The sequence below is a fragment of the Protopterus annectens genome, chromosome 6.part0, assembly GCF_019279795.1.
Source record: "Protopterus annectens isolate FY-2018-M chromosome 6.part0, PAN1.0, whole genome shotgun sequence".
NCBI lineage: Eukaryota > Metazoa > Chordata > Ceratodontiformes > Protopteridae > Protopterus > Protopterus annectens.
The window spans coordinates 229,234,663-229,259,975 of record NC_056737.1 but is presented as its reverse complement, the minus strand read 5'-3'; the positions used below and the strand labels follow the sequence as shown (position 1 = coordinate 229,259,975).

The following is a 25,313-nucleotide window of genomic DNA, read 5'->3' as shown; positions in this document are numbered from 1 at the left end:
GTACTTGGGATCAACAGTTCAGAGTAATGGTGAATGTGGAAGAGAGGTGAAGAAGAGAGTACAGGCAGGGTGGAATGGGTGGAGAAGAGTGTCAGGAGTGACTTGTGACAGACGGGTACCAGTAAGAGTGAAAGGGAAGGTCTACAAGACAGTAGTGAGACCAGCTATGTTATATGGGTTGGAGACAGTGGCATTGACAAAAAGGCAGGAGTCAGAGCTGGATGTGTCAGAGTTAAAGATGTTAAGATTTGCATTCGGTGTGACTAGGATGGATAGGATTAGGAATCAGTATATTAGAGGGTCAGCTCATGTTGGACAGTTTGAATACAAAGCAAGAGAGATGAGATTGCATTGGTTTGGACATGTGCTGAGGAGGGATGATGAGTATATTGGGAAAAAGATGCTAAGGATGGAGCTGCCAGGTAAGAGAAAAAGAGGAAGGCCTAAGATAAGGTTTATGGACATGGTGAGAGAGGACATGCAGGCAGTTGGTGTGACAGAGCAAGATGCAGAGGATAGGAATAAATGAAAAGAGATGATTCGCTGTGGTGACCTAATGGGAAAAGCCGAAAGATGATGATGATATACACTTTTTCATCTCTCCAAATCTTTTGAGTTTCCAATACCATGACAGGGGAATGCATCCCATTCCTAAGTCAAAGTATGATTAAAGTTCATGAAATTAGTATTGTTTCAATCTTTGATGTCAGCTAGAATTGCTCTTTGCAGCACCTGCAATGTGCCCAGTAATGACTCCTGCAATTCATACTGGTTTACATGAATTGGCAACATATCTAAATACGATTGTAGATTCTTTTTTTATAAGACCCCGTTGCACCTACTACTATTGGAACTGTCTGTGTATCTTTCTTCCACATTGTTCTCATTTATGCCTGCAGATTTTATGAATTTGTGTCTTTCTGTATGCAACACACTGTAGTCACTGGGTGTGGCAATTTCAGTGATCAATGTTACTTTTGACTTTTCATTGACCACTATATCCAGTTTTCTAGCATCTATCTTTTGAACTGTTGGTAATGAGTGATCCCTTGTGATATAAATTTCATAATTTTTTGTGATGCTTTGTGGCTAATGTTTCCAGTGTTTTTCAGCCACTTCAGTACCATAATGTTTGCACAATCCTGGTGCAACAGTCTTGCCACATTATTATGCCTTTCAGTATACAGTCCTTCTGCCATTAGTATGTCACAACCAGCAACAAGGTGTGTGACTGTTTCCAATTCAGTTTTACAAAACCTATATTTGTCTCTTTTTCCCACATGTTCAGTGTATGTATCCCACTGTCTTGGGCTGCCAATATTAACCTTTCATCTCTTGTTTGAATTTGTCTCTCCTTAACCATTCCTGCATTTGCTCCTGATCAACATGAGGTTCTTCCAGAAGTTTTCTATACTTGCAACTATATTTATGCATTTTATAAATTTCTTGCCTTCTCGTCTGCTCCTTCACCTTATATTCTTTCTTTTGTTTTTTGGCACATTCACTTGCTGCCTGATTTTTATCTACTTCTGGTTTGATTTCCATTCCTGCTTGATGCCAAAATACTTCTGCTAGATTAAGGAGAGAAGTCATCTTAGATTTATTCTCATATTTCAAAACTTTCACTACATTTGCATCTTGTGAGGTCAGCAGATATGTGTGGAGTCCCATGATTTTAGACCTATACATAAAATCAATTTCAAGGAGGCCCGTCCTGCCTTCAGAACAGGGAATATATAATCTTGGTATACACTAATTTTTATAACTCGTTTGGTGAGCATGAAATATCCTTCTTGTTTTCATATCTAATCTATCTAACATGTTTTGGGGCCAGTCAGTCACTTCAAAACTGTAAGTTAGGGCAGGAAGATCAAATTGGTTTATAGCTTGGATTTTGTTCCTAGATGTAAACGCTGATTTCAGGATTAATTTAAGTCTTCTAAGGTATTCCTTACTTAGTTTTAGTCACATTTGTTCATGTTTTATTGTTGATCCTTCATCAATTCCCAAATATGCATACACTCTCTCTTGCTCAAGTTCTTTTATATCACATTCTTGTCCCAAACTGATGTTTTCCTGGTGCTGCAGTTTTCCTGCTTTAAAGGTTGCGTTTGCACATTTATCAAGACCAAATGACATTCTTATATCATCTGAAAAAGTTTTGACAACCTGCGGTTGTGCTTTCAGTTCCTCATCTGATGAGCTATACAGTTTTAAATCATCAACAAAGAGATGATGAGAAGTCTTTACACTTTGTTGTTTTCTAGGAGCCAAATTATAGCCATGGCCTAAGCTGTTAAGTAAACAGCTTAATGGGTTAAGAGCAAAACAGAATAGCAACAGTGACAGGGTCATCCTGGAATATTCCTCCTTCAAATTTTTATCCCTGGGATAATAATTTGTCCTTTAGCATGACTTTATTTAACAATAAATGATCCTTTGTTCTATGTGACTTTCTTTTATTGCCCTTTTGTTCTAATGTCATAATTGAGTTTTCTTCAAAATGACAATAAACTCTGTCAGCATCAATTCCCATGTATAGTTTATGCTTCATCGAAATGCAAGTTACTGGTCTATAATTTTTAGAGCAGCTTGCAGCTTTACTCTTAAGTAGGAGCATTGTTGTTCCTGTTGGTAGCCAGGTTTGTGTCTGTTTGGGATGCGCATATAAATAGTTCTCACTCATGGCAAACTCTTCGTGCAAAGATGTTAGTACTTTTAACCAGAAGTTAGGTACTGCATCTGGGCCGGGTTTTCCAATTAGAGGTGTTTCTTAACTTTGTTTCAATCTCTCTGGTTGTTAGTTCATCCCATTTCATATTTTGTACCTTTAAACTTCTTATTCTTTCTTTTACTTTTTTTGGCAGTCTTTCAATTCCTTTTACCAATTCTGTATAAAACCTTTTTGGGTCATCAATAAATTATTTATTTTGTACTTTTCATTTATATTTATCTGCATAGCTTCTAAGTTTTTCCACCTTTGTTGAAATTTTTAGTTTGGTATTTGCGATAGTGCATAATAGATCCTGTCTGTTCTAATACTGCGCATTGCTTTTATCATATCTATCTTTCTTAGTATTTTGTTGATCTATTCCCTCTTCTGTAGTCTTTTGACAATGACACTTCTTGTCTTAATTGCTTTATAGTTTTCTCTATTCAATACTTCCATGATGGTACTTGATTTCTCCCGTTCCTTTCCCTTACTACCTTGTGTTCTTGTAATAGAACTTTATCAGGTATTAATTTAGCTGCACAGTAATATATCCTGTTTACTTCTATTGTATTGAATGGAGATCTATGAGCATTCCTAATTACTGTGTTCATTTGTATGATCAGACTTCTGATTTTTTGGGGGGTTTTATTGATCTTCTACAGTGTATTTCTTTCATTGATCTTAATATATCTATGTCTATTAAATTAAGCAACTCTTCTCTTAGCTCATTTTTATCCAAATTGAGGGCACATCCCTTGTTTTCCATTTCTTGTGGGCATTCTATAGAAAGTTCTATAGCATCTTCCTGTGGCACATTCTCTTCAATTTCATCCTGTGCCATCCATTGCTTTGTCATATGGGAACTCACTGGCCTATCACTCCTCAACATTGACTGCATCAGAGTTTCCACAGTTTCCTGTTCCTTCCCTTGTTGTCTAGTTTCAAGTAAATGTTTATACTGGTTTCCTGTGGAAGGATATATACGTGTGTGTGTGTGTGTGTGTGTGTGTGTGTGTGTGTGTGTGTATGTAGGCCCTGTCCTTGTATTCTGTCTACTACAGGCTGCTGGGGGAGATCTATCCCTGGCATACCCTGATGGACCTCCTGTGTATCAGCAAAACAAACAACATCAGAATTACCAATTCTAAAGACTTAAACTTTGCCTGTGATATAAATAGGACCTGTTGGAGAGACAGGTTTGTATTCTACAGAATACCCCTTCTCTGGAGCAGTGTCCCTATCCATGAAAGCAAAAATCTTCCCAACCCAATTAAAGTGTAACTTGGACAATTAAATAGGGAACATGAATTTTTCTTGACATCTAGGTCTCTAATGGATGCAGGCAGCCTGTAAAAGGTTCATCTCCCAGGTCCCTGCTTGTAAATGTTTCATCTCCCAAGTCCATTCTTAAACTTAAGGGTAACAGAACTTCTCAGAGATTTGGGATACATGACTATGCTTAAAAAGGCACGTGTGGTCTCTAGCCTAGTACATACCTATGACCCTATGAAGTTTTATATGAATGTATGTGTGTTCATTTTGACATTTGAAACATTGATGCACAGAGCACTGAAAATAAAGCTTAGAACTGACATATTTCAAAATTAAACAATCTTTAACCTGCATGCATTGAAAAGGAAAGCAAATACTTTCATTTTTTTCGAAAGATTTTTTATCGAGTGTAACAGCAAAAGTCACAACAAGCAAATATTATAAATATTTGGATGTAATTTTGTGGTACAATATATGGTACTTTTTGCAATTCTTCTATAAGATTACTATACAACCATTTTATATAAAATCATTTTACTAGCTATTGAACTACTATTTACTATATATGTACATGTTCTCTGTAAATATCATGTTTATTCTACAATAAAAAAAGTCCATTTATTTATTTGATTTGGAACCATTTATATATTTCTGAAACTGCTGTTAGTTTTTTCTAGAATTTGACATTTTCCTTTGATTTATTTTGTCTAGTTATTATTCCAATTTCTGTATCACAGACTTTCTAAAGGAGCAATACAAATTCTGTAAACTGGGGTTTAGTTTTAACCATTGTCTTATTATTTTTCCCGCTATAGCAAAAATGGAGATTTTATTAGGATTTGTAACTACTGTTAATGGAAATTATATAAAATCTAATTTTGTAAGCTTAAATTTGTCTGCAATAAGCTTGACCAAATACCTATATTTGCTTCCAATAATTTCCAAGGGCTGTATATTTAGCAGAAATGTGCTCTGAATCTGCAGCAACATTTTCTTTACATCTCCAGCATACACAGCTGCTTTTTTTAGAGTATTAAGAAATCACATATTTTTTTTTCTTTCACAGTAACTTCCATTTTTTTTTATTTTAAATATTTGTGGTGAATAATTATCTGTGGAATATGACTTTTGTTCTGTTATAATTTTATTTAAGTTAGATAATATAGATTTATAATTAGTGCGTGAAGAGTTATATTTTTTTCTGTACTCTAATAATTTGGGGTATTCTTTTAAGGTGGATTCAGAAAAACTTTAAATTCCCTTACATATGTATTCTCTTATGGCTTGTGTAGTTAACTAAATTTTCTTAGAAATATATTCCTCTGTTATTTTCTCTGCTGTTATTATCAAGCTAAAAAAAATTTTCTGCTTTTTTTTTTGCAGTTTCTATTTTCATTCCTTTTCTGATCAGTTAAAGAAAAAAAACAACAGTACCTTCAGGAAAATTTTATATAGTGATAATTGTTAGGGAAAGGGTTTTTCGTAAGGTAATGTGTAGGGTTGGGTTAGGGGCAGTGGCAGGTTTAGGATTAACACACAAGTGTTAGGTGGTGCATCAGGTTGTTTATACTTTAAGGTAAACTGTTATTTGCAAGGTTATAAATGTACATTTGCTGATAATAAAACTTTAAGGACAGGTTAGGATTTTAATACTAAAAATGATATAAAGATTACAGGTCCAAGGAAGTCATCATTCCTCTGTATTCTGCTCTAATCAGACTCACTATTGTGTACAATACCCCCTTTGGTATGTATCTAACTTGACATGGTGCGTGCAGCAAATGGAATGTCTACAGACATTCCTCATAAAAGGAATATGGGGTATAACAACATGCTCTATGCAGATTTCCTCAAATCTGTCTTTGTACTCAGGTTCCTACAGACTGTTGAGATGTGATCTGTGTCTGGCATACAAGTCATCCTTGGATCCTTCTCTGATGGACCTTTTACACATATGCAAACCCAATAGCATCAGAATTATTCAATCTAGGGACTCAGACTTTGCTTGCAAAATAATTAGGACATGCTGGAGAGACTGGTATGTGTTTCAGAGAATTCTTCCTCTTGAATAGCCTTCTCATCCATGTGAAGCAGAATCTTTCCCTAACGCTATTCAAGCATAACCTGGACCAGTGGATGGGAAATCAGAAATTCACCCCAAGTCTAGCATGCTTGTCTCTAATGGACAGAGCCAGTCTTTAAATTGTACAGTAGCTTATGTACCCCTTAAAATAATTAAAGTTCAAAAAACTTGCAGGATACATTTGGGATACATGACTAGGCTTATAACATCATAAAAATTACATAATAGAGTTTACAGTGCTATAACTATTTTTCCAAAAGTGAGACACATAACATGACATTAAAGTTTAAGAGAAATCTTCCCTGTTTAATAGAAATCACATAGTGAAAATATGTGTTGGTTTAAGTCTGTGTGTGTTATAAGTTTGATATGGGAGAATGAGACTTAACTGTTGTGTTTTTCATGAGGAAGAAAGTGCTGTCTGCCAAGTGTAGGCCTTCCGGTTAGCAGCCTAATAGATTCAGCTGACCTAATGTTTATAGGGATAGCATTATGTGCCAGGCTATCAGTTTAGTTTCTGCAGTCAGTGTATCACCAGTTGAAGTAAAGTAAGGTATTTGACAGTGTGATGTTGTATTTATTCGAGTTAAGGTTACTTTCCTACATTCTGACATGGGTTTGGAAAGGGGATCATAAAATACACTGGTGTCATCTCATGTCTGAAGTTTGGTGTTAATCAAGTATACAGATGTCTTTGAGATTTAATATTTCATTGCACAGTATATGCCCATTGAGCAGGATTTATAGCTAAGGTACATAAGGTAGTGTTTTTGGTTACACATGTGGCTTTAGGAAGGAATAGGAGATATTTTTCCCCTTTTATACATGTAAAGTTGATGGTGAGCAACTTTCTGGATAAAGGACTCTCAGTGATTTGATGGAGTTTTATTATGTCATACAGACTGAGAATAGTTTTGCCCACTGTTTATTGTTTTCTTTTCCATTGCCCTGTTGAAAAGGGTAAACTTTCAGAGTACAAGCATTAAAGGATGATATAATGGCATCATGGTTCAGTGGTACAATGGAGTACATGTATTACCTTGTTCATAATGATCACCAGGTGTTTATTAGAGAGTCATGCCTGTGAATAAAGTCAGAAGCAGAGCACAGTGGATATCGGTATTACATGTTTCTGAATAATAGGATTTCTCAGTCCTATGATTATGATATTAAGGTTAAGATGCTGGCAAGTTCCAAGGTACATTAATTAGTTGGTTTTGAGAGTATATGAAGTAAAAGGTGTAGACATAGGTATTCTCCATGGTGAGGATGGGGTATTCTGTTTAGGAGATTACTGAAGCACCACTGTTACAATAAGAAGGGCTAAAATCAAGGGGATGCATAACAGAAGAAGAGAAGTTGAATGCCAAGTGAATCTTTTTTTTTTAATTTTTTTCTATGTTAAAAATTTATTTTGACGGCACAGTTCTGAGTGACATGAATCTAGGTGCAGTGGGGATAATAGAAGGGGTGAGTATTTAGTGTGGTATGAAATGAGTTAAAAATAACTCTGATTAACAGGAATAAAGATAGGGTAATTATGGATTGGGGTGCTGAGTATAGAATTATTGTTTGTTCTCATTCTAAGGTGTGAAAAAAAGAGGTTATGTACTCACCATAATGTTCCATGTTTGTTGTCCATAATATCGCCTTCATTCTTGATGTTTGGGTTTGGAACCAAGCATCAGTTCCGACTCGGCCATATACTTAAGCTTGAAAGCTTTCACTGGCATGAGGCTACATCCTATCCCAAGATGCCTAGCAACTGTTACCCAGATCTAATTTGAGACAACTAGACTATGCAACCCAATACAACTACTACAACAGATCCTTTTCCATAATTCCTAATGCATGAAGGGAATCAGGAATTTACAGCCAATTTTAGAAAAAAATTCTTCTCGATCCTCCATGAAGGGGAAAGGAGGGTGGGATGCAAGAATGAAGGGGAGATTATGGACAACAAACATGGAACGTTATGGTGAGTACATACCTTCTTTATGTTATGTTATCCTATCTCACCTTCATTCTTGATGGTTCGGACAGCGTCCCCAGCACCTACTTCCTCGGGTGGCTCAAGGGAATAAACTGTTTAGAACAGTGGAGCCAAAGGATGCCCTGTTCCGGGAGGCCGCATCTACTTTATAATGAGTGATAAAGGTATGAGGGTTAACCCATGTAGCTGCAGCACAAATTGAATTCAAAGGGAGCCTAGCTTGAAAGGCAGTGGAAGTCGACATAGGTCTGGTTGAATGCCCTTTAATGTTTCCTGACAGCTTTTTATTCTGGGAGTTATAGACATAAGTAATGGTGTCTGTAAGCCATTTTGATTAGGTGACTTTTGAGACTGAAGTTTCTTTTCTGTTTTCTGAGAATGAAACAAACAGTTGTTCAGATTTTCTAAAATCCTTTGTCCTCTGCAGGTAGAAACATAACTGCCTATGTACATTCAATTGGTGAAGCTCGTATTCTGCCTTGTTGCCATAATTGGGGAAGAACACGAGTAGCTCAATAGACTGATTTAAATTGGCCTCAGAACAAACTTTTGGCAGAAAGGAAGGGTTTGTCCTGTCCTTGTGGAAAATCAGATGGGGGGACTAACAGACAGAGCTTGCAGTTCTGAAACCCTCCTAGTGGAAGTAATGGCTGTCAAAAAGATTGTCTTCCAGGATAAGAACCTTAATGGGCAAGAGGAGGCTGGTTCGAAAGGGGGGAGAATTAAAGAGGATAAAACCAAATTTAGATCCCAAGGAGGTGGTGGTTCTCTTATAGAAGGTCTTAAAAGGAATGTACCCCTCAGAAAGGCTTTGCATAATCTGTGGGACATTATATTAGATACCATGTCTCCTATATGGTAGTTTGATATAGCAGCTAGTTGTACTCGTACTGTGGCTGCTGCTGCACCTGATTAAAGTTTCTGTTAAAAATTCCAGAATTGCTGCTATAGGGGCTGTAAAGGGATCTATATGTTTTTTGTTAGCCCAACAAGAAAACCCCTTCCATTTTCTTCCATAAAGTTTTCTAATTTTATTCTTGTGCGATGAAACCAGAATGTGTCGCACTGCTGGGGATAGTTCTGGATGCCTGGCTAAGATGGGAAGTGGAGTAACCAAGCTGTCAGCTTGAGGGTTTGAAGAGAGGGGTGGAGCATTCCTAACTGATGAGTCAGAAGATCTGGCACTGGGTCCAGGATCCAAGGCTCCTCCTGAAGATGGGGCCATAGAAAGGGGAACCATATCTGATGAGGCCAGTAAGGAGCAATGAGAATCAACTTGCAACTCAATGATCTGGCTTTCTGGAGAACTTTGGGTATTAATGGAAATGGGGGAAATGCATAAAGAAGCCCCGGGAGCCAATTGTGAGCAAGTGCATCCCTGGGTGACTCCCACAGAGGGGGATTAGGGCAAAATAGCTGCTGCATTTGGAGTTGATGGACGTGGCAAAGAGGTCACAGCAAAGCTGGCCCCATTTGTGAAAAATGCAGTTCGCAATTTCCTGTTTGAGGAACCACTAGTGAGGCATAAGAATTGCCCTGCTGAGCCTGTCCGCTTTCACGGTGGATTTCCCCGGGATGTGCGTTGCAGTTAGAAAGCGCTGAGAAGAAATTGCCCATTGCCAAACTCTCTGAGCCTCTCGACAGAGGGGGTAGGATCTGGTTCCACCTTGTTTGTTGATGTACCACACCACGGACATGTTGTTGGTTTGTATTGCAATCGTACCTGTTGGAAGAGAGCTTTGGAATGCTTGCAGTGTCAGGAGCACTGCCCTCATCTCTAGGACATTGATGTGCAAGTGGTATTCATGCTCTTGTCAAGTCCCTTGGACAGTCTGTCCCAGATAATGCCCCCCCCATTTGGGAAGTGTCAGTGGTTACTGTAGCTACAGTTTGGGGAAATACTAATGGTCTGCCTGTCGTTACTTGTGTGGACTGAAGCCACCATTGTAAGTCCCTCTTGCAGGTGTTCGTAATGAAGATTTTGTGTGACATGGGCAACTCCTGCATGGACCACTGAGTGAAAAGTAGCCACTGTAATATTCTCATGTGTAGCAGTGCCAGTGGGACTAGTGTTATTGCAGCTACCATCGAACAGAGAACCTTGAAGACAAATTTTGCTTGCACTTTTTTCCTCATGAGCAATATTGACATCTGATGGTGCAGTGTTTGAACTCTTTTGTGAGGCAGTCTTGCGACCATGTCTTTTGTGATTAAGTCTGCCCCTATAAAGGTAATATGCTGTGATGGCAACAAGGCAGATTTTTCTAAATTTATAGTAATGCCCAGCTCTGAGCATAGATGAATGGTGGTGTCTCTTGTCCTGGTTAGTAGACGCTCGGTGGTGGCAGTCAGGAGCCAGTCATCTAAGTATGGAAACACCCAGAATCCTTGACGCCTCAGGTGAGCCGTAACTACTGCCATGCATTTCGTAAACATGCTGCGGGCTGTAGTGAGGCCAAAGGGCAGAGCTCTGAATTGGTAATGACTGTCTCCCAGCCGGAAGTGTAGATATATTCTGGATCGCCTGTCCATCTTTATATGGTAGTACGCATCCTGAAGATCTATGGAGGACATCCAATTGTCTTGTCCCAGAAAAGGGAGTACAGACTGCAATGGTACCATCTGGAACTTCGTTTTCTTTATCGACTTGTTCTATCTGCTGATATCCAAAATTGGTCTCCAGTCCCCTGTCTTTTTTGGAACTAAAAAGAACCTTGAGTAAATTACGGATCTAATTTGGTTTGTGGGGACTTCTTGGATGACTCTTTTTTTCTAGCAACCTTTGAATTTCTATGGTTGCTTGATCCCTTTGACCAGGTGGTATGTCTGGGATGGTCTTTGATGGAAGGAGTGGAAGGGAGAAAGGAATGTTGTATCCTCTGGATATGATAGACTGTACCCATTTGTCTTGAGTCATGTCTAGCCAGGCTTTTGGGTACAGTGATAATCTCCCCCCGACTGCCTCCAGAGGTAGACAAGCGGGCCTCCTTTCAGGAGCGCTGGAAGGGTCTACCCGAGAACGTATCTCTGTCACCCTGATTCTGCAGACCCCATCTGCCATGAGGGCAGCATCTTCCATTGTTATTTCCTCCTCTGCCCCTTGGGGAAAATCTGCCATGAACATCCAGCAAGGCTCCTTTGGATTTCCAGAACCAAAATTTTCCACCCTTCTGACTTTTGGGATAAGGTCTAGTAGGGACAGAGAAATGTACTCCCATGGCAGACAGAGTCTTACCATCTTGTTCGTTCCTGGTGAGAGTCTCCTTCACTTTTGGCCTGAACAAGGACGAGCTGTCAAATGGGGCATCAATAACGGAAGACTTGAAGGGTTCAGCAAACTCACAAAGATGCATCCAGGAATGTCTCCTCAGACCTATTACTGTGCCTGCTGTCCTGCTCTCTCCATTGGCCACATAAGAAATGAGGCACATGGAGGAGTTAGTTATAGAGGTTAAGGTCGCAAGCTGAGAGCTTATCTTGTCAGATACCCACGCAGATGTAGTGCCTTGGAGGGTATCTCCTAGCTCCTTGAGGAGATCCCTCTGAAGACAAGTAAAATGGGATAAATAATTCAGAAACCTAAGGGTAAAGGCCACTGAAGAGAACATACACTTCCCGTACCTGTCCATCATTTGAGACTCCTTAGTTGGCAGATGGACAGATGCAGAAGTTTCAGCTAATTCCTTATTGGTGGCTGCCACCACCAGCATAGCATCTACTGGGACACCTTTGGTCAAAAACTGTCTGTCTTCCAGCGCTGTAATTAATTTGTTGGGCCTCCTCGGAACTGGCTCCACCGACTCTGGAGAACTTCATGCCTTTTAACTGGCTACACTCAGGAGCTGGTCAAAAGGCGGAGATACCCTAGAGGTGGAGGGACGAGAACCAAATGCCTCCAGTTACACCGACTCATCTTCAGAAGGGGAGAGGGCTTTCCTGCCACCTCTCTGTTTCAGGATCTCTAAGATGTCTGAAAAGGAGACAACCTCAGAGGGTGACGGGGGGACCCTTCTGAATCCTCAAAGTCGGTATCAGATGTGACAGACTCAGGGGAGTCTATGTGTTTCCTCTTACACATTTTCTTCTGAGGGACCTCCTTGGGGGGATGTTCTGGGGAGGTTTCAGAAGAGAGGGTTTCACCCATTGGGGTGTCCTGGGACATTGGTTCTCTACTCTGGGGCTGGAGGGATGGTGTAGAGGCTGACACTGGCCCTTTGGGTGGAAGAACAGCTGGAGCCGAGGGTGGAGCAGTCATTGAGGAAACATGCCCCTCATCACTTCGAAGGCACCACAATCCTGAGCCAAGAGAGCCTCTGGCTCTGAGGAACTGAGAGATCTACCCCGTGCCAAGAAGGATGGCTCCAAGGCTGATGTGGGCATTGATCTCACCTGTGCCGAAGCCCTGAGTGGGAGAGTCGGATCCGACAAGGGTCCGGTTCAACTCTCCCCCCCTGAAACTGACAAGGGAGTCTTGGCCCCCTAGACCCCTCGATGGAAGACAACATCAAAGTGGTTGGAGCAGAGATCGGCACCGAAACTCCAGGAATGGATTTTGGGTCCAACAGTTCCACCACTAGGACTTCCAGACACTCTGGCTCCAAACTCGTCTGAGTCGGAGGAGGAAAATGAAGGTAAAGAAACTACTGGAGTCAGCTCCATGACCATCTGGGCTGGGCTGGTGAGAAGTTTTGCCAGGGTGGTGTACAAGGCAACTTTCTAAACACCTGCTCCACATCATCATCCAAAAGGCTCCTGGATGACAGATAGGAATGGGAGGGCTTATGGCTACCTGCCACCGATTGTAATAGAGGAAACTGCGGCACTGAATGAATCAGATCCAAGGACAATGACTGACTCCTCTTTCGACTAATAGAGGGTTCCAAAACTGCAAGTGGAATTGAAGAAGACTTTCCCTTTTTGGAGCCGATGGGTTTTGGATCAGAAGAACTCAATTTTTCAGGTCTCTTTGATGGCTCGGAAGCTAGAGCCGAAGAAGCTTTGGGAGAGTTGTCTGAAGGTTTAGAGGCCTGAGTCCTTTCAACAGCCAAATCAAAAGGCCCCTTTAACATACCCCAAAGAATTAGCTTATTTTTCCATTCCTGCAGGACTCTTGAACTAAATGCATGGCAAATAGAACAGAAATCCTGCAGGTGGATGGCGCCTAAGCAATACACACAACTAGTGTAACCATCAGTGATTGACATTTTTTGTGTGCAAGAATCACACTTTTTAAAGCTGGACTGTTTGGTCTCTATAGACATCCTTAGTGCAAGACTACCAAAAAATAACTACTCTATAATGAGAAACAACGTTTTTTTTATTTTTTAAGAGTGGTTAGAGAAGGGTCTCTAACTTAAACGACGCACTCCTCTAACCTGAGGAGATGACTCTAATTTAAACAGCGAAAGGAATAAAAGGGAGCCCTCTAACTAAAAATGGGATAAGGAGAGAAAAAAGGAATCCTCTAACTTAAATGTATTCCTAAGGGGGGCAGTGCTAGAAAGAGGCCTAAGAGAAAAACGACAGCCCACACAAAGTCAAAAATATAGACTGGAAAGGACCTTTAACAAAAAAAAGGAACACTCAAGATATATCAATAAAAGGAGATTATTCTACTACTAAAATATTAGTTAACAACCACACAAAAAGGTCAAGAAAATATCCACTTAGCCTGAGGCAACGAAAAAGCAATCCCGAAACTTCAAGTGGCAAATGAGATCTGGGTAACAGTCGCTAGGCATCTTGGGATAGGATGTAGCCTCGAGCCAGTGAAAGCTCTCGAGCTTTAGTATACGGCTGAGTCGGAACTGATGCTCGGTTCTGAACCCAACCATCAAGAATGAAGGCAAGACAGGACGACTTAACGTGTGATTATGATATTTTTCTGCTGCTATGTCAAATATATATGTATGCATACATTTTATATGTTTCTTACTTCTTAAATGTTGAAGATTCTGACCAATTAAAATTGCTTTAAAAAAAAGAAAGAAATATGTTGCTATATAGTTTAACATCTGAATCATAATGTGTCATATCTTGAGAGATGTATTATTATACTGCATGAGTGGAAATTTACAGCAATTTCAATGTCTCCACATTTATTTATTACTGACATTTGAAAAGTCCATCTGAGTTGGTGCCCATTTTCATCAGAGGCCCAGGAAAAAAGCTCTAAAGTATTACAAAACAAAAAGTAGGAGTAGTTTTTTTTGAGGGAGGGGATTGAGCATGAGTTATGAGTTACAAAGCCATGTTTCAGTGGCTGTTGAAGCTTTCTGAGTATTTTATTTTTCTGAGATGTGACGGGTTGTCTGATGTGCATATAAGTGTGGCGTCATCTGCATATTGTATTAGGGAGGCCTGTTGTGTGGCTGTGTGGAGGGTGTTGGCGAATGTTAAAGAGGAGTTGTCCCAGGACATAGCCTTGGGGTATACCGGTAGTGACTGGGAGGCATGGAGAGAGGGTGGAGTAGCTTTTGAACAATAGAAGGGTGAGCTGAGATAGAACTAGTAAGGACATTTGAAGTAGAAGTTTGCTGAAATAAAATGTACTGACATGATTATTTCAAACACAATATTAGAAGAACTGTGCAGAGAAAAGTCATCACGCATGTTTTCAAATGCAGCTCTGGCCACTGAGTGGAGAAATTGCAGATTACAGTTTTGACTGAGAATGGAACTAAGTTCCGCACCTGTAATTAACCATAGTTTGCAGAATACATTTCTGATTCTGGAATATTCTAATCTGTGGGTTCATGTGATATCTATCTAGAATATTCCGGGAAGTATATTTTATTTCTTAGGTAATATTTTATTTTATTTGAATTTGATAATCAGAGCAATGTACTAATCCAACAGGAGCTGATTTCAAACATTGCCTGGGTGCAGAACAGAAGAGAGTTATGTAGTGTTTATGAATATAACATGTGTTACTTTGGCCTAGCCATACTTAATGAATTTGCTTATATAAAGTGAATGTAATGATAAATATAGGGTTTTCTTATCTAGGAATGCATATTTTTAATGACATATTTATACAGTGTGAGTTTTTCACTATGCAGATGATACTCAAAATACATAGAATGTTAAGTAGAGTCATTATGGAATTTTAGTTTAGTCTTAGATATCTATTTATTTATTATTTATTTAGCATTTGTTTCCTGTTGTAGAGCACTGATCTCCATGGACCTTTTTCAGACTCGGCCTAGAAGCGATGTCTGGTTAAGTGACTTGCTCGGAGTCGCACAGTTAACAATGAAGGCTGAGGGAATCAAACCTTGCACCACTGGACTACAGGAAACAGCTTGTTAGCAGCTCCTTAATCTTGTGAGCCAATTGCTGGACAAAAAGCTAGGAATGACTAAATTCAGATGAATTGCCTAGACTTTCTAAAATATATAACTGGATACTATGAGGCAATGCTAAAATATAGTTTTATTTGGGAAAGACATTATTCACCTCATCCATCCATAGCTCTCTTTTCCCCATTTTTGCACATGAGATCAGGTTGTCAAATCAATTTTGACAATCATCTAAACCCAATATTCACACTGCCTTCTGGCTAGCCCTGCTGTGGTTGTTCTTCTATACCACCACACACACACACACACACACACACACACACACACACACACACACACACACACACACACACACACACACACACACACACATATTGCTTTTTGAGGCCAGAATAAAAAAAATGGTCAAAAGATCTAACATGCATCCTGACCCAAGCAGCATTAGAACCTCAGTCTGTGCAAATGTGAGAAACTTGTATTTGCTGAACAAGCATTAAAAGAAACCCAAATTGGAATGCATCTTAAACTTATTTATTTATTATTTATACATATTGTCTATACTTGTACTACTACAAAATATGGCTTTTGATTTAACAGGTTGTACTATCCAGACAGACCAACCACGTAGCTGTGTAGGTAGATGTGCCGAGATGAATCCTTGCATATAGGCTGTACCAGGTATTTTATGTAGCCGTTTCATCCCTGCAAATTCCAAGCTTACATCTAAAACTGATTGCATTTTATCAGAAAAAAGTGGGGCCTGCGATGAATTTCACTAACTGTGACAACAGCTGGCTGCATATTGCACCATTGTCCTGATTACAGCTTCCCAGTATTTCAGTTGAACATTCATATTAGCATAAGCCCTACATTTGTAAATGTCACTTATGACATTCCTTACTGAGATAATATTCTCACCAGCTTCAAAGCAGTTAGGTGTGCCTTAGTTTTAGAAACTAGATAAGGTAAAAATGCAGAGTACCAAACATGAAGATTTGTAACACTGCTGTGGATCACAGAAATGCAATTATTTTTAGATCTTGTGCAGTAGAAATTACATATTTATTTATACCTTGATTTTGAGAAGGTTTTAATGCCTTTGCGGATAAGTTAGAGTTATAGTATATTTATTTATTACATTTGCTAACCAGTAAACCCTGACTGAGCCAAACTCCCTTTTCAGTGGAGTTCTAAAGAGAAAATCTCCATTAATATAATAACATATAATGAAGGAAATACACTGAATAAATAAAAACAAACAATCAGTATGTTTTGAATAGTATACATAATTGTTAATATAAATTATTATTGCTTGTTTTTACAAGGATCAGTATATATTAACACTGATATGCTGTAAATTGATGGAGTAAATAACATAAAAATATTAGACCATCATCTTAAACTGCTACTTTTCTCTTTGCAGCTCTTCCACTATATAAAGAATGTTCATTTTATGAATAAAAATGGTGAAGAAGTATTCTTTGATATGTATGGTAACCCACCAGCATTATACAGCATTTTAAACTGGCAAGTGGCATCCGAAAGCTCTTTCAGATATTTGGATGTTGGTCGCTTTGACTCCCGTGCTGCTGATGATAAAAAACTGACAGTGAATGCGTCTGTTATCGTATGGAATGAAGGTCATGGAAAGGTTAGAGTTTTTTTTGCTTTTTTTCTTGCCTCCTGAAGCTGAACTTTAAGTTCTTCTCCTTCACAGGGTCTCTTGGACCCACCTTAGCATCCCATGGGCTTTACCTGATCAATGTCCTGGGCCAGTAGGAAAATTGTGGCCCTGATATAATGACATACTGCTGTCAGTGAGTGTTTTTGTCTACTTTCTTACCCATGTGCATGTGCCAAGTACAACTGCAAAGGTGGTGCTTCCAGTGAGCATCAGCACTGAACCTCCCCTCAGGGGACTGACATCACCAGGATGCACCATCCACCATTAACTTCCCCAGTCTCCACCATGGAAACTGGCCATGCTTGTGTGCCCTGTGCATGCTCTTCTTCCTTGTCCACCTCCATCTTGGGCACTACCATCCTTCTGTACCAGTACCTGATATGCCCAAACCACAAATCAAACCTACAACTCCTGGGCTGTAGAGGCTTTATCCCTTTACATCATAGTCTGACTCATGGAAAGGTTAGATTTGAAAGGTAATGACATTTAATATTTTATTCTGTCACTCTAAATATGCCACATTTTATAATTACAATTAGATGTTTAGTAAGTGCATAAATTATACTACAGAGAGCATGCATTAATGCAGACGAAGACGGTATTACTGAGAGATGTATCACTAAGGATGATAAGCAGTCTTGTTATCATCAGTAAAAAAGGTAGTCCATGATGGCTGTTAACAAAGGTAGTCTAGATAATTCATATCTTTCATGTGAGTTCTTCCACTTTTAAGAAACTTCTCTTAATTTGGTTTTCTTGAGAAAATGTTACTACTCCTCATTTATTAAGCAACTGAACAGGAAAGAAAAACACTGACCCTAGTATGGGGATTGAACCCAGGATCCTTTGCATTCCATGTGGTTATCACTGCCTCTGGACCAACAATGAGTCTGTTGATAGTTAAGTACCTGGTTTGTCGAAGAATAGTTTGTCCTTTCAACTAGGAAACTGCTATGTGGGTGATTTTTGTACACATAAGCATTCAGTGAAGTACAAACCATGAACATAATATTCTGCTAACAATTCCCAAACAAGGATCAATGTTTTTCTTTTCTGTTCAGTTGTTTATCAGGCTTAGAGGGAAGCAATTTGGTAACTCATGCAATCATGTCTAATCCTGACCTCTTTCTAGGCAGCTGTGGGCACCATCCACGACCCCCTCAGCCAGTGTTAATTTATGTTGTCTTCAAATATGCTAACAATGACTGGACACCAATCTAACAGATGTAGAACATATAAATAGCACCTAAAGAATGTCCCTGGCCTTGCATCCAATGGATGCTGGAGGCTACCCCTGGTAGTGATCAGTGTCACTCACCAGGTACACCTCAATTCTCAGCAACAGAGCCATGTATCTGTCTCACTCTCCCTACTTGTCAAATGACCAGACATCTAGGACTTCATGACCTGTCAATGACTGGGTGGGATTCTCTTTCTACCTGGTCTGTCAGCAGTTAACATCCCATATCAGTCTCATCTCATTTGTAGTCTACGATCGGTGCCCACAGTGTCCCATTTCCCTACACCTTGATAGTCATTAGTCACAGCCCAAACCACTGTTAGTATTCAGGGAAGCCCCTACTCTGACTTACTGAATGGTAACAAATAACTGAAGCCTTCAACCACCACCCATTCTTCGTCGTGATTTCAGTACTCGTCATACCTCTTGGCTTACAAGCCCTACAAGATGTCGACCAAGTTGGACACTGATCCCTTAACCTTGGTCCACTTGCTCTCCTGACTCTAAGTGATGTGACTTCAAGCTAGAAAGCTGACTTGCAGTGTCAATGTGCTATGAAAGTGCATAATGAGAGTATTTAATGTGTATTTAAATCCTTAACCCCCCCCCCCCATTGTTTGGCTCCATCCACTCCGTGACTGTCAGGCCTCTTTCCATTTTGGATCATTTTCATCCCTAATGATGAAGTTGCTGTGGACATTTTCAATGCTGACCACTGGTATCCTAGTACATCAGGAGAGAGAGAAGGGTGAGGGGGGATTGTGGCAGTTATCCAGCAGAGTATGAAGAATATTTTGAATGCTCTTAGCACACTTTCTGCTGGTCAAATAATGGGGTGAAATGAAGTTACACTCTTTGCTTAGATGGGTGGATGCTTCAGCACCTCCTCAGCTGTCAGCTGAGATATTCTACACTCAATGGGGGAGTCATACTCTCCAGAGTCCTTATTGTGGGAGCTACATTTAACATCCTTGTGCTAAATAGCATGGGGCTCCTAAAGTGAAACTCCACTCACTCTCCCATCAGGATGAATGATCAAGTAACTGACAGTCAGTCTCATCCCTCCATGGTAAAATCCTTCAGATTCCAGGCCATCAGTCAAACTAGGTCATCCAGGGCACGGTCAGGATCAAAGCATCCATGCTGTGGATTCATCATGGCTTTGTTTAAGAACTGTATGTCATTTGCATAGGTAGGGTGGAAAGTTTGACATGCCACAATGGATACCATCCAGTGTGTTTCCCCAGATCTGACCCTTCCATTCAGCATCCCATAACCTCATTCCATCATGTTTCACTATGTGTAAACCATGCAATTAAATTACAGACACTTTTTCTGCCATTTTAAAGATACATTCCAAAATGGTGGTGGTAGTGGGGGAGGGTCTCCCATTTATATGATCATTACCCCCACAGATAAAGGGGTCATGGGAAATATAAATAATCCATAATTAATGAGCAAATACTATTAGTGAGAAACAGCAAGCCATAAGTTTGCCTTGGCAAGAGAAAAACATGATTGTGTCTCAGTAAACAGCTGAAGTCTTAGTATAAGAGTTCAAGTTGATTATATGTATAACATACTTTATGTAGTTTTGCTTTCTGTGATAGTCATAACAGCAAGAGTTCTTTCTTCAGCCATGACCTTGATGTAAATTAAAATAAAGTATGTAGTACAAGATAATGCATATGCATATATGATGATAGCTATGCAGTGGAGACAAGAAAATGAACTTAATTACAATGCTTAATGCATACTGGAAAACTAATTCAGAGAAATAAATGAAATCATTGTAATAGTAGACATTTTGGCACATATTTATAAGCTAGAATTAAATTTAAAATTCAGATTGAAGTAAGACTAAGGATGTATATCCAGGCTGCAGAAAGTGAGACTGCCTAGTAGTTCAGACATACTTTGTGTGTCACTTTACAACCTTAGTTTAACTAACACCTGTAAAAATGCATAGAGTGGGACTTCTGTCTATTCATACATTCATCCTCATCTGTGGGATCTCCAAGCATTCCCAAGTAAGCTAAAAGATGTAATCCCCCCAGTCTGTCATGGATCTGCCTTGGGTTGTCCTTCCAATGGGTCATGCTTGGTACACTTCCTGGAGACACACTGGTGACATCTTCTCAGGGTACTCTAACCTCCTAAATTGGCTCTTCTCAATATGCAGGGGCAGTGGATGAGGTCCAAGATCTTCCTGGATTCTTGAGTTTCTCACTCTGTCATGGAGGGTGAACACATCTACACTGTGAAGAAGCTTTATTTTGTATGATATAACTCAAAGCTCAAAACCATAGGTGTAGATAGGGACATAGTTTGGCCAGTAAGCTGAGTCCTCCATCTTATAACTCTCACTTTATCACACTCTGGTATGACACTTGCAGTACTGCTGTTACATTCATCTACTGGTTAATCTCTGGATTCCCTATACTGTAATTTCTAAAAACAATCTCAAGATAGTTAATGTTGTTCCACCTTAGTTAGCTGTTCCTCTATTACTTGCAAAGGGCAGTCCACTGTTAAGTGAAAGCCATGACTTATGACTTGAAGATGCTGATTTTCTTTCTGGTCTCTCAACAGTGAATCATTCCAGTGCATGCTAGACATAGCAGTCAATTGATGCTAGTAAGATAGCATCATCTGCCAATAATGAAGATGCCATTCTCACATTTACCAAAGTGGATATTTTCAGATCTTGGCTGCACCTTGAAATTTAATCCAAGAAAATTGCAAACAGGAGGGAAGACAAGACATACCCTTGATTTGGTCCTATAGCTATCTTGAAATGCATTCAGCTTAGCTCCACAAATGCAGACACTATCCATACATGGACCAAATTAGATTGCAGCAGTGGCCCTTGAACTTCGAACTGTTGTAGGACTTTCACAGAATGTTTCAGGGCACACAGTCATATTCCATCTCTAAATTCACTAAACCCATCTCAATTAGTATTGATAAACTCCCATGATTCCTCCCATAGCTGTACAAAGACAAATATTTTATCTACTCAACATCATCTCTTCAGAAGAAAATTAGCGACATGTGTGCACAAGCAGTAAACACTGAATGTGCTTCAAAAATTGATAAAGGCACTCAAGTGAATAGTGGCAAACATATTTTTACAATTGTCCCAATTCCAACGAGCAAGGAAGTACAAACGTTAGTTACTGCATACATAAAAATGCTCACAAGTAGCAGTAAGAAGGAGAGTAGTCTTACATGTGAGAATACTCTGGAAGGAAAAAGTCTTCATACTATTACAGTACTAAATGTTGTTATTAGTGGTGAAGTGGAGGGTTGTATTGACATAGGGGATCCCATTGATACAATGCCATCTCATGCTGCAATAGTTGGAATAAACCAAAAAAATCTAGTAGTAATAAGAGAGGCCTTGGTGATGATGAATCTATAGGTGTGACAAGGATGCCTTTGAAGTGGTTAAGAAAACATGCAGAAAAGCATTAGGTGGCTGAGGTGCTGCTAATGTTAATGAAAACTCCGAAGTTAAACTTAATGAGAATTCTGAAGTTGTCATAACACTAGTGTTACAGGACTTAATGATTAGGCTTATAAAAATATACTGCCAAGAATAAATAGAAAATTGATCATGCTTATCTCACTTGGGGGGTAGGATGTAGGACATTTGTACAACTTTCCACAGATATCAGGGGCAGTAACAGTAATGGGCAAGTAATAAGTATATGTGGAACAAATGATACTGGAAGGACAAATGAGTTTGTGTTCTTAAGTGAAATGTAAAATATTGTTCATTTAATTAAGGGAGGATGTTTCTCACATGCAGTGATGGACACAGCCCCCTCCTTTAGAGTTTACAAGTCTCTGAAAAATGTGGCCCAATAAATGTATCAATTTAATAAGAAGAGAGTGCGTAAGAGTCTATCCCCGGGATTCATGAAGCTTGCGCCAGGCGCACGCATAGCGTAGGCGTTATAACGCCAAATATGGCCGCCGAGCGATTCAGGTACGATCCAATTCCACTTGCACTACCGGCGTACGCCACATCTGCGCAGCCCCTGGCGTAGGTATGCAAATCACCCCATGTGCAGTGTTGCACCATGCAAATGAAGGCATATAGTGATTCATGAAGTGGTGCAGGCGTAAGCCCACGGAAATGTAAACCAAAAAACACGGTTTACATTTTCCCAAACATAACATCGGAGCTATGGAAGAGGGCCAGACCCAGGTATCACAACATGAACATATGCCAATGGCGAAATACACAGCCAATGGCATAAGAAAAGATGCACAATGCGTATATAACAACATTTAATGTCATGTCCACAGTAACGCACAGCAGAACCGCAGGGCATGTGTGCAGAAGCTGTAACATAAAGAAATAATATAAAAATGTCATAAAATCGCAATGTAATAGAAATCAGGTTTACAGCATAATACACAATGGTAGGCATGGAACACCACAACCAAGGTGCAAGGGTTGCTAAGGGCTTGCGATAGTGTTCAGCGTGGTAACTGTGAATTAGCAGTCAATGCCATGCAAATGAGGCAGATAATACTGAATCGCAAATGTCCCACCGGATGAAGGTTGTACCATACGGCGCAGCAGTATAACACCAAGGAGTGGCTCAGAGGAGATACATGACATCAGCAGAGAGGTGTGCCACTGTAGCACTAAGCACATTGGAGCATTGCAAATCTGGCCTGTCCATTGCTAAGCAAAGCTGCAGGACAGGGGTGGGGAGGAATCATTTAGCTGAGAGCACACATGGTGGCCAAAAGTGCATGTGTACGAGGATGGAAACATGCCCGAAACCCAGTAATCAAACACACGCGCCGCAAACAATAGCATAAACAGGAAGGACAGGGGAAGAAAAGAAGGAAATGCGGACGTAAGGTAATTGGAGTACTAATGAGCAATCAACACCAATCAACCCACAAAGCCCAATTGACAGCAGCTGACAAGTCTGCTTGCAGAAACCTGCAAAACAGGATAGGGGAGGCATGTGAATGCAAAGAAAGGAGGGGAGGTATTGGATTGCAAAGATAGGAGACCTGACACAGCAGAGCGAAGCAAACCAACAGCAGACCAGCAGTAGCACACATAACGCAAGATACGCCAGGTCCAGGAAAGCACAAATGAAAGTAGGCTGCAGGATGCACGCCAGAAAATGGTAGGTGCAACACGCAGAAATGTAAAGGGAAGGTCAAGAGGTAATCCACAGCAGGCAAATGTAATTCAACACCAAAGGCACCACAATAGTAGTCCCGGCAGTAAAACACATAACGTAACCTGTAGCTACGAACGTACATACACACCCTATGACATCATCGGTGTTCACAGCACAATAGTATAAAGTGTGTAAGCACCCATCACACACCTGTGTATTCCCAAACACCGCACCATAGGTGTAAACATACGGGGAACTTTTAAAATGTACATGTTGGGAGCTGTCATAGCTGTGATTCATCAGCATGTGTCAGAGACTGACGGTGTTGTTGAGGATGATGCCGACAACCACCGCAGGCCTCAGAGGAGAAGGAGAGTGTTCAGACCAAGGGTAACTTACCAGGGGCTACATGACCTGGAGATAGTAGAGCGTTACAGGGTGGACAGGGACATCTTACAGCAAATAGTGGAGCTGTGCCGGCCATGCCTGAGAACCAGAAACAAGAGAGGGGAACCCATACCAGTGGACACGAAGGTATGTGTAAGCCTGCAAATACTGGCCACAGGTACCTTTCAAAGGCCAACTGGAGATATACTGGGTATCTCACAGGCATCAGCATCCAGGGTACTACACCAGTTCCTGGATGCCATGTTACCACATGCTAATGAGCAGATATACTTCCCCAGAACTCAGGAGGAGTTGGCCAGCAATATGCGTCACTTCCACCGTGTGGCACAATACCCGGAGGTACTGGGTGCGATAGACTGCACGCACATATAAATCAAGTCACCACCCGGTGAGCAGGGTATGCGCTACATAAACCACAAGGGATTCCACTCCATCAACTGCCAGGTCATGTGCAATGCCCAGGGCATTATCATGGATGTGTGTGCTGGCAGCCCTGGAAGCTACCATGACTCCCATATCTGGCATGCCTCACAGCTGTATCAGGTATTTTTCAGGGGGGACATCCCACATGGCCATCTCGTGGGGGATGCTGGCTATGCACTGGAGCCGTGGACAATGACTCCCATCATAAATGCACACACCCATGCAAGAACACCATAATGAGGCACACGCACAAACCAGAATCATCATAGAGCGTGTGTTCGGGATGCTGAAATCACAGTTCTGGTGCTTGGATACATCTGGTGGAGCCTTGCAGTACTCTCCAGGCATGTGTGCCCACATTGTCATAGTATGTGCCATGCTACATAATATGATCCTGCAGAAGCAGCTGCAGCAGGGACAAAATGGTGAAGGCACTCATAGCCCACCACAATTGCCAAGGCCAGTACAGGCACAGAGGGATACAGACCATGAACACACTGTGCCAGCCCCAGTAGGCAGACGGAGGTGTGCACAATATGCCTACGCCTTGGCAAAGAGGGAACGTATAGCACATACTCTGACCGTGTAGGCCCCTACGGACTGGCACCTCTCCACCTGCACACACAGTAAAATGGATGGCACACAAACATGACCACCTGTAAATTGTAATGTATAGGTGGCCCAATGTGTGGCTCCTACATAGGCAGCCCTCAAACATTGTAAACACAACAGCCAGTGCAACACGGAATGCCAACACCTGAACAGTACATGAGTCCTACAGCATATGGTGGTGCTGTGTGCCTGTCACGTTCCCCGCCAGATATATATATATATATATATATATATATATATATATATATATATATATATATATATATATATATATATATATATATATATATATATATATATATATATATATATATATATATACACATATGCATATATATGATACAGATAGAAAGGGCAATAGAGGGATATATGGTGATATAGATGGATTCAGCGATATCTGCAAATATGATAGATAGACCAACGAC

The 25,313-nt window shown here is 40.4% G+C and overlaps 1 protein-coding gene across 1 annotated transcript in view; it reads left to right on the top strand.

Annotated features, from left to right (window-relative positions):
• LOC122803816 (extracellular calcium-sensing receptor-like) overlaps positions 1 to 25,313 on the top strand; it is a 156,387-nt gene that overhangs the window by 32,667 nt on the left and 98,407 nt on the right. The window contains exon 3 of the mRNA XM_044073502.1: positions 16,786 to 17,013. Coding sequence (XP_043929437.1) covers positions 16,786 to 17,013 — 228 coding nt within the window. The remainder of the gene's footprint in view (positions 1 to 16,785; positions 17,014 to 25,313) is intronic.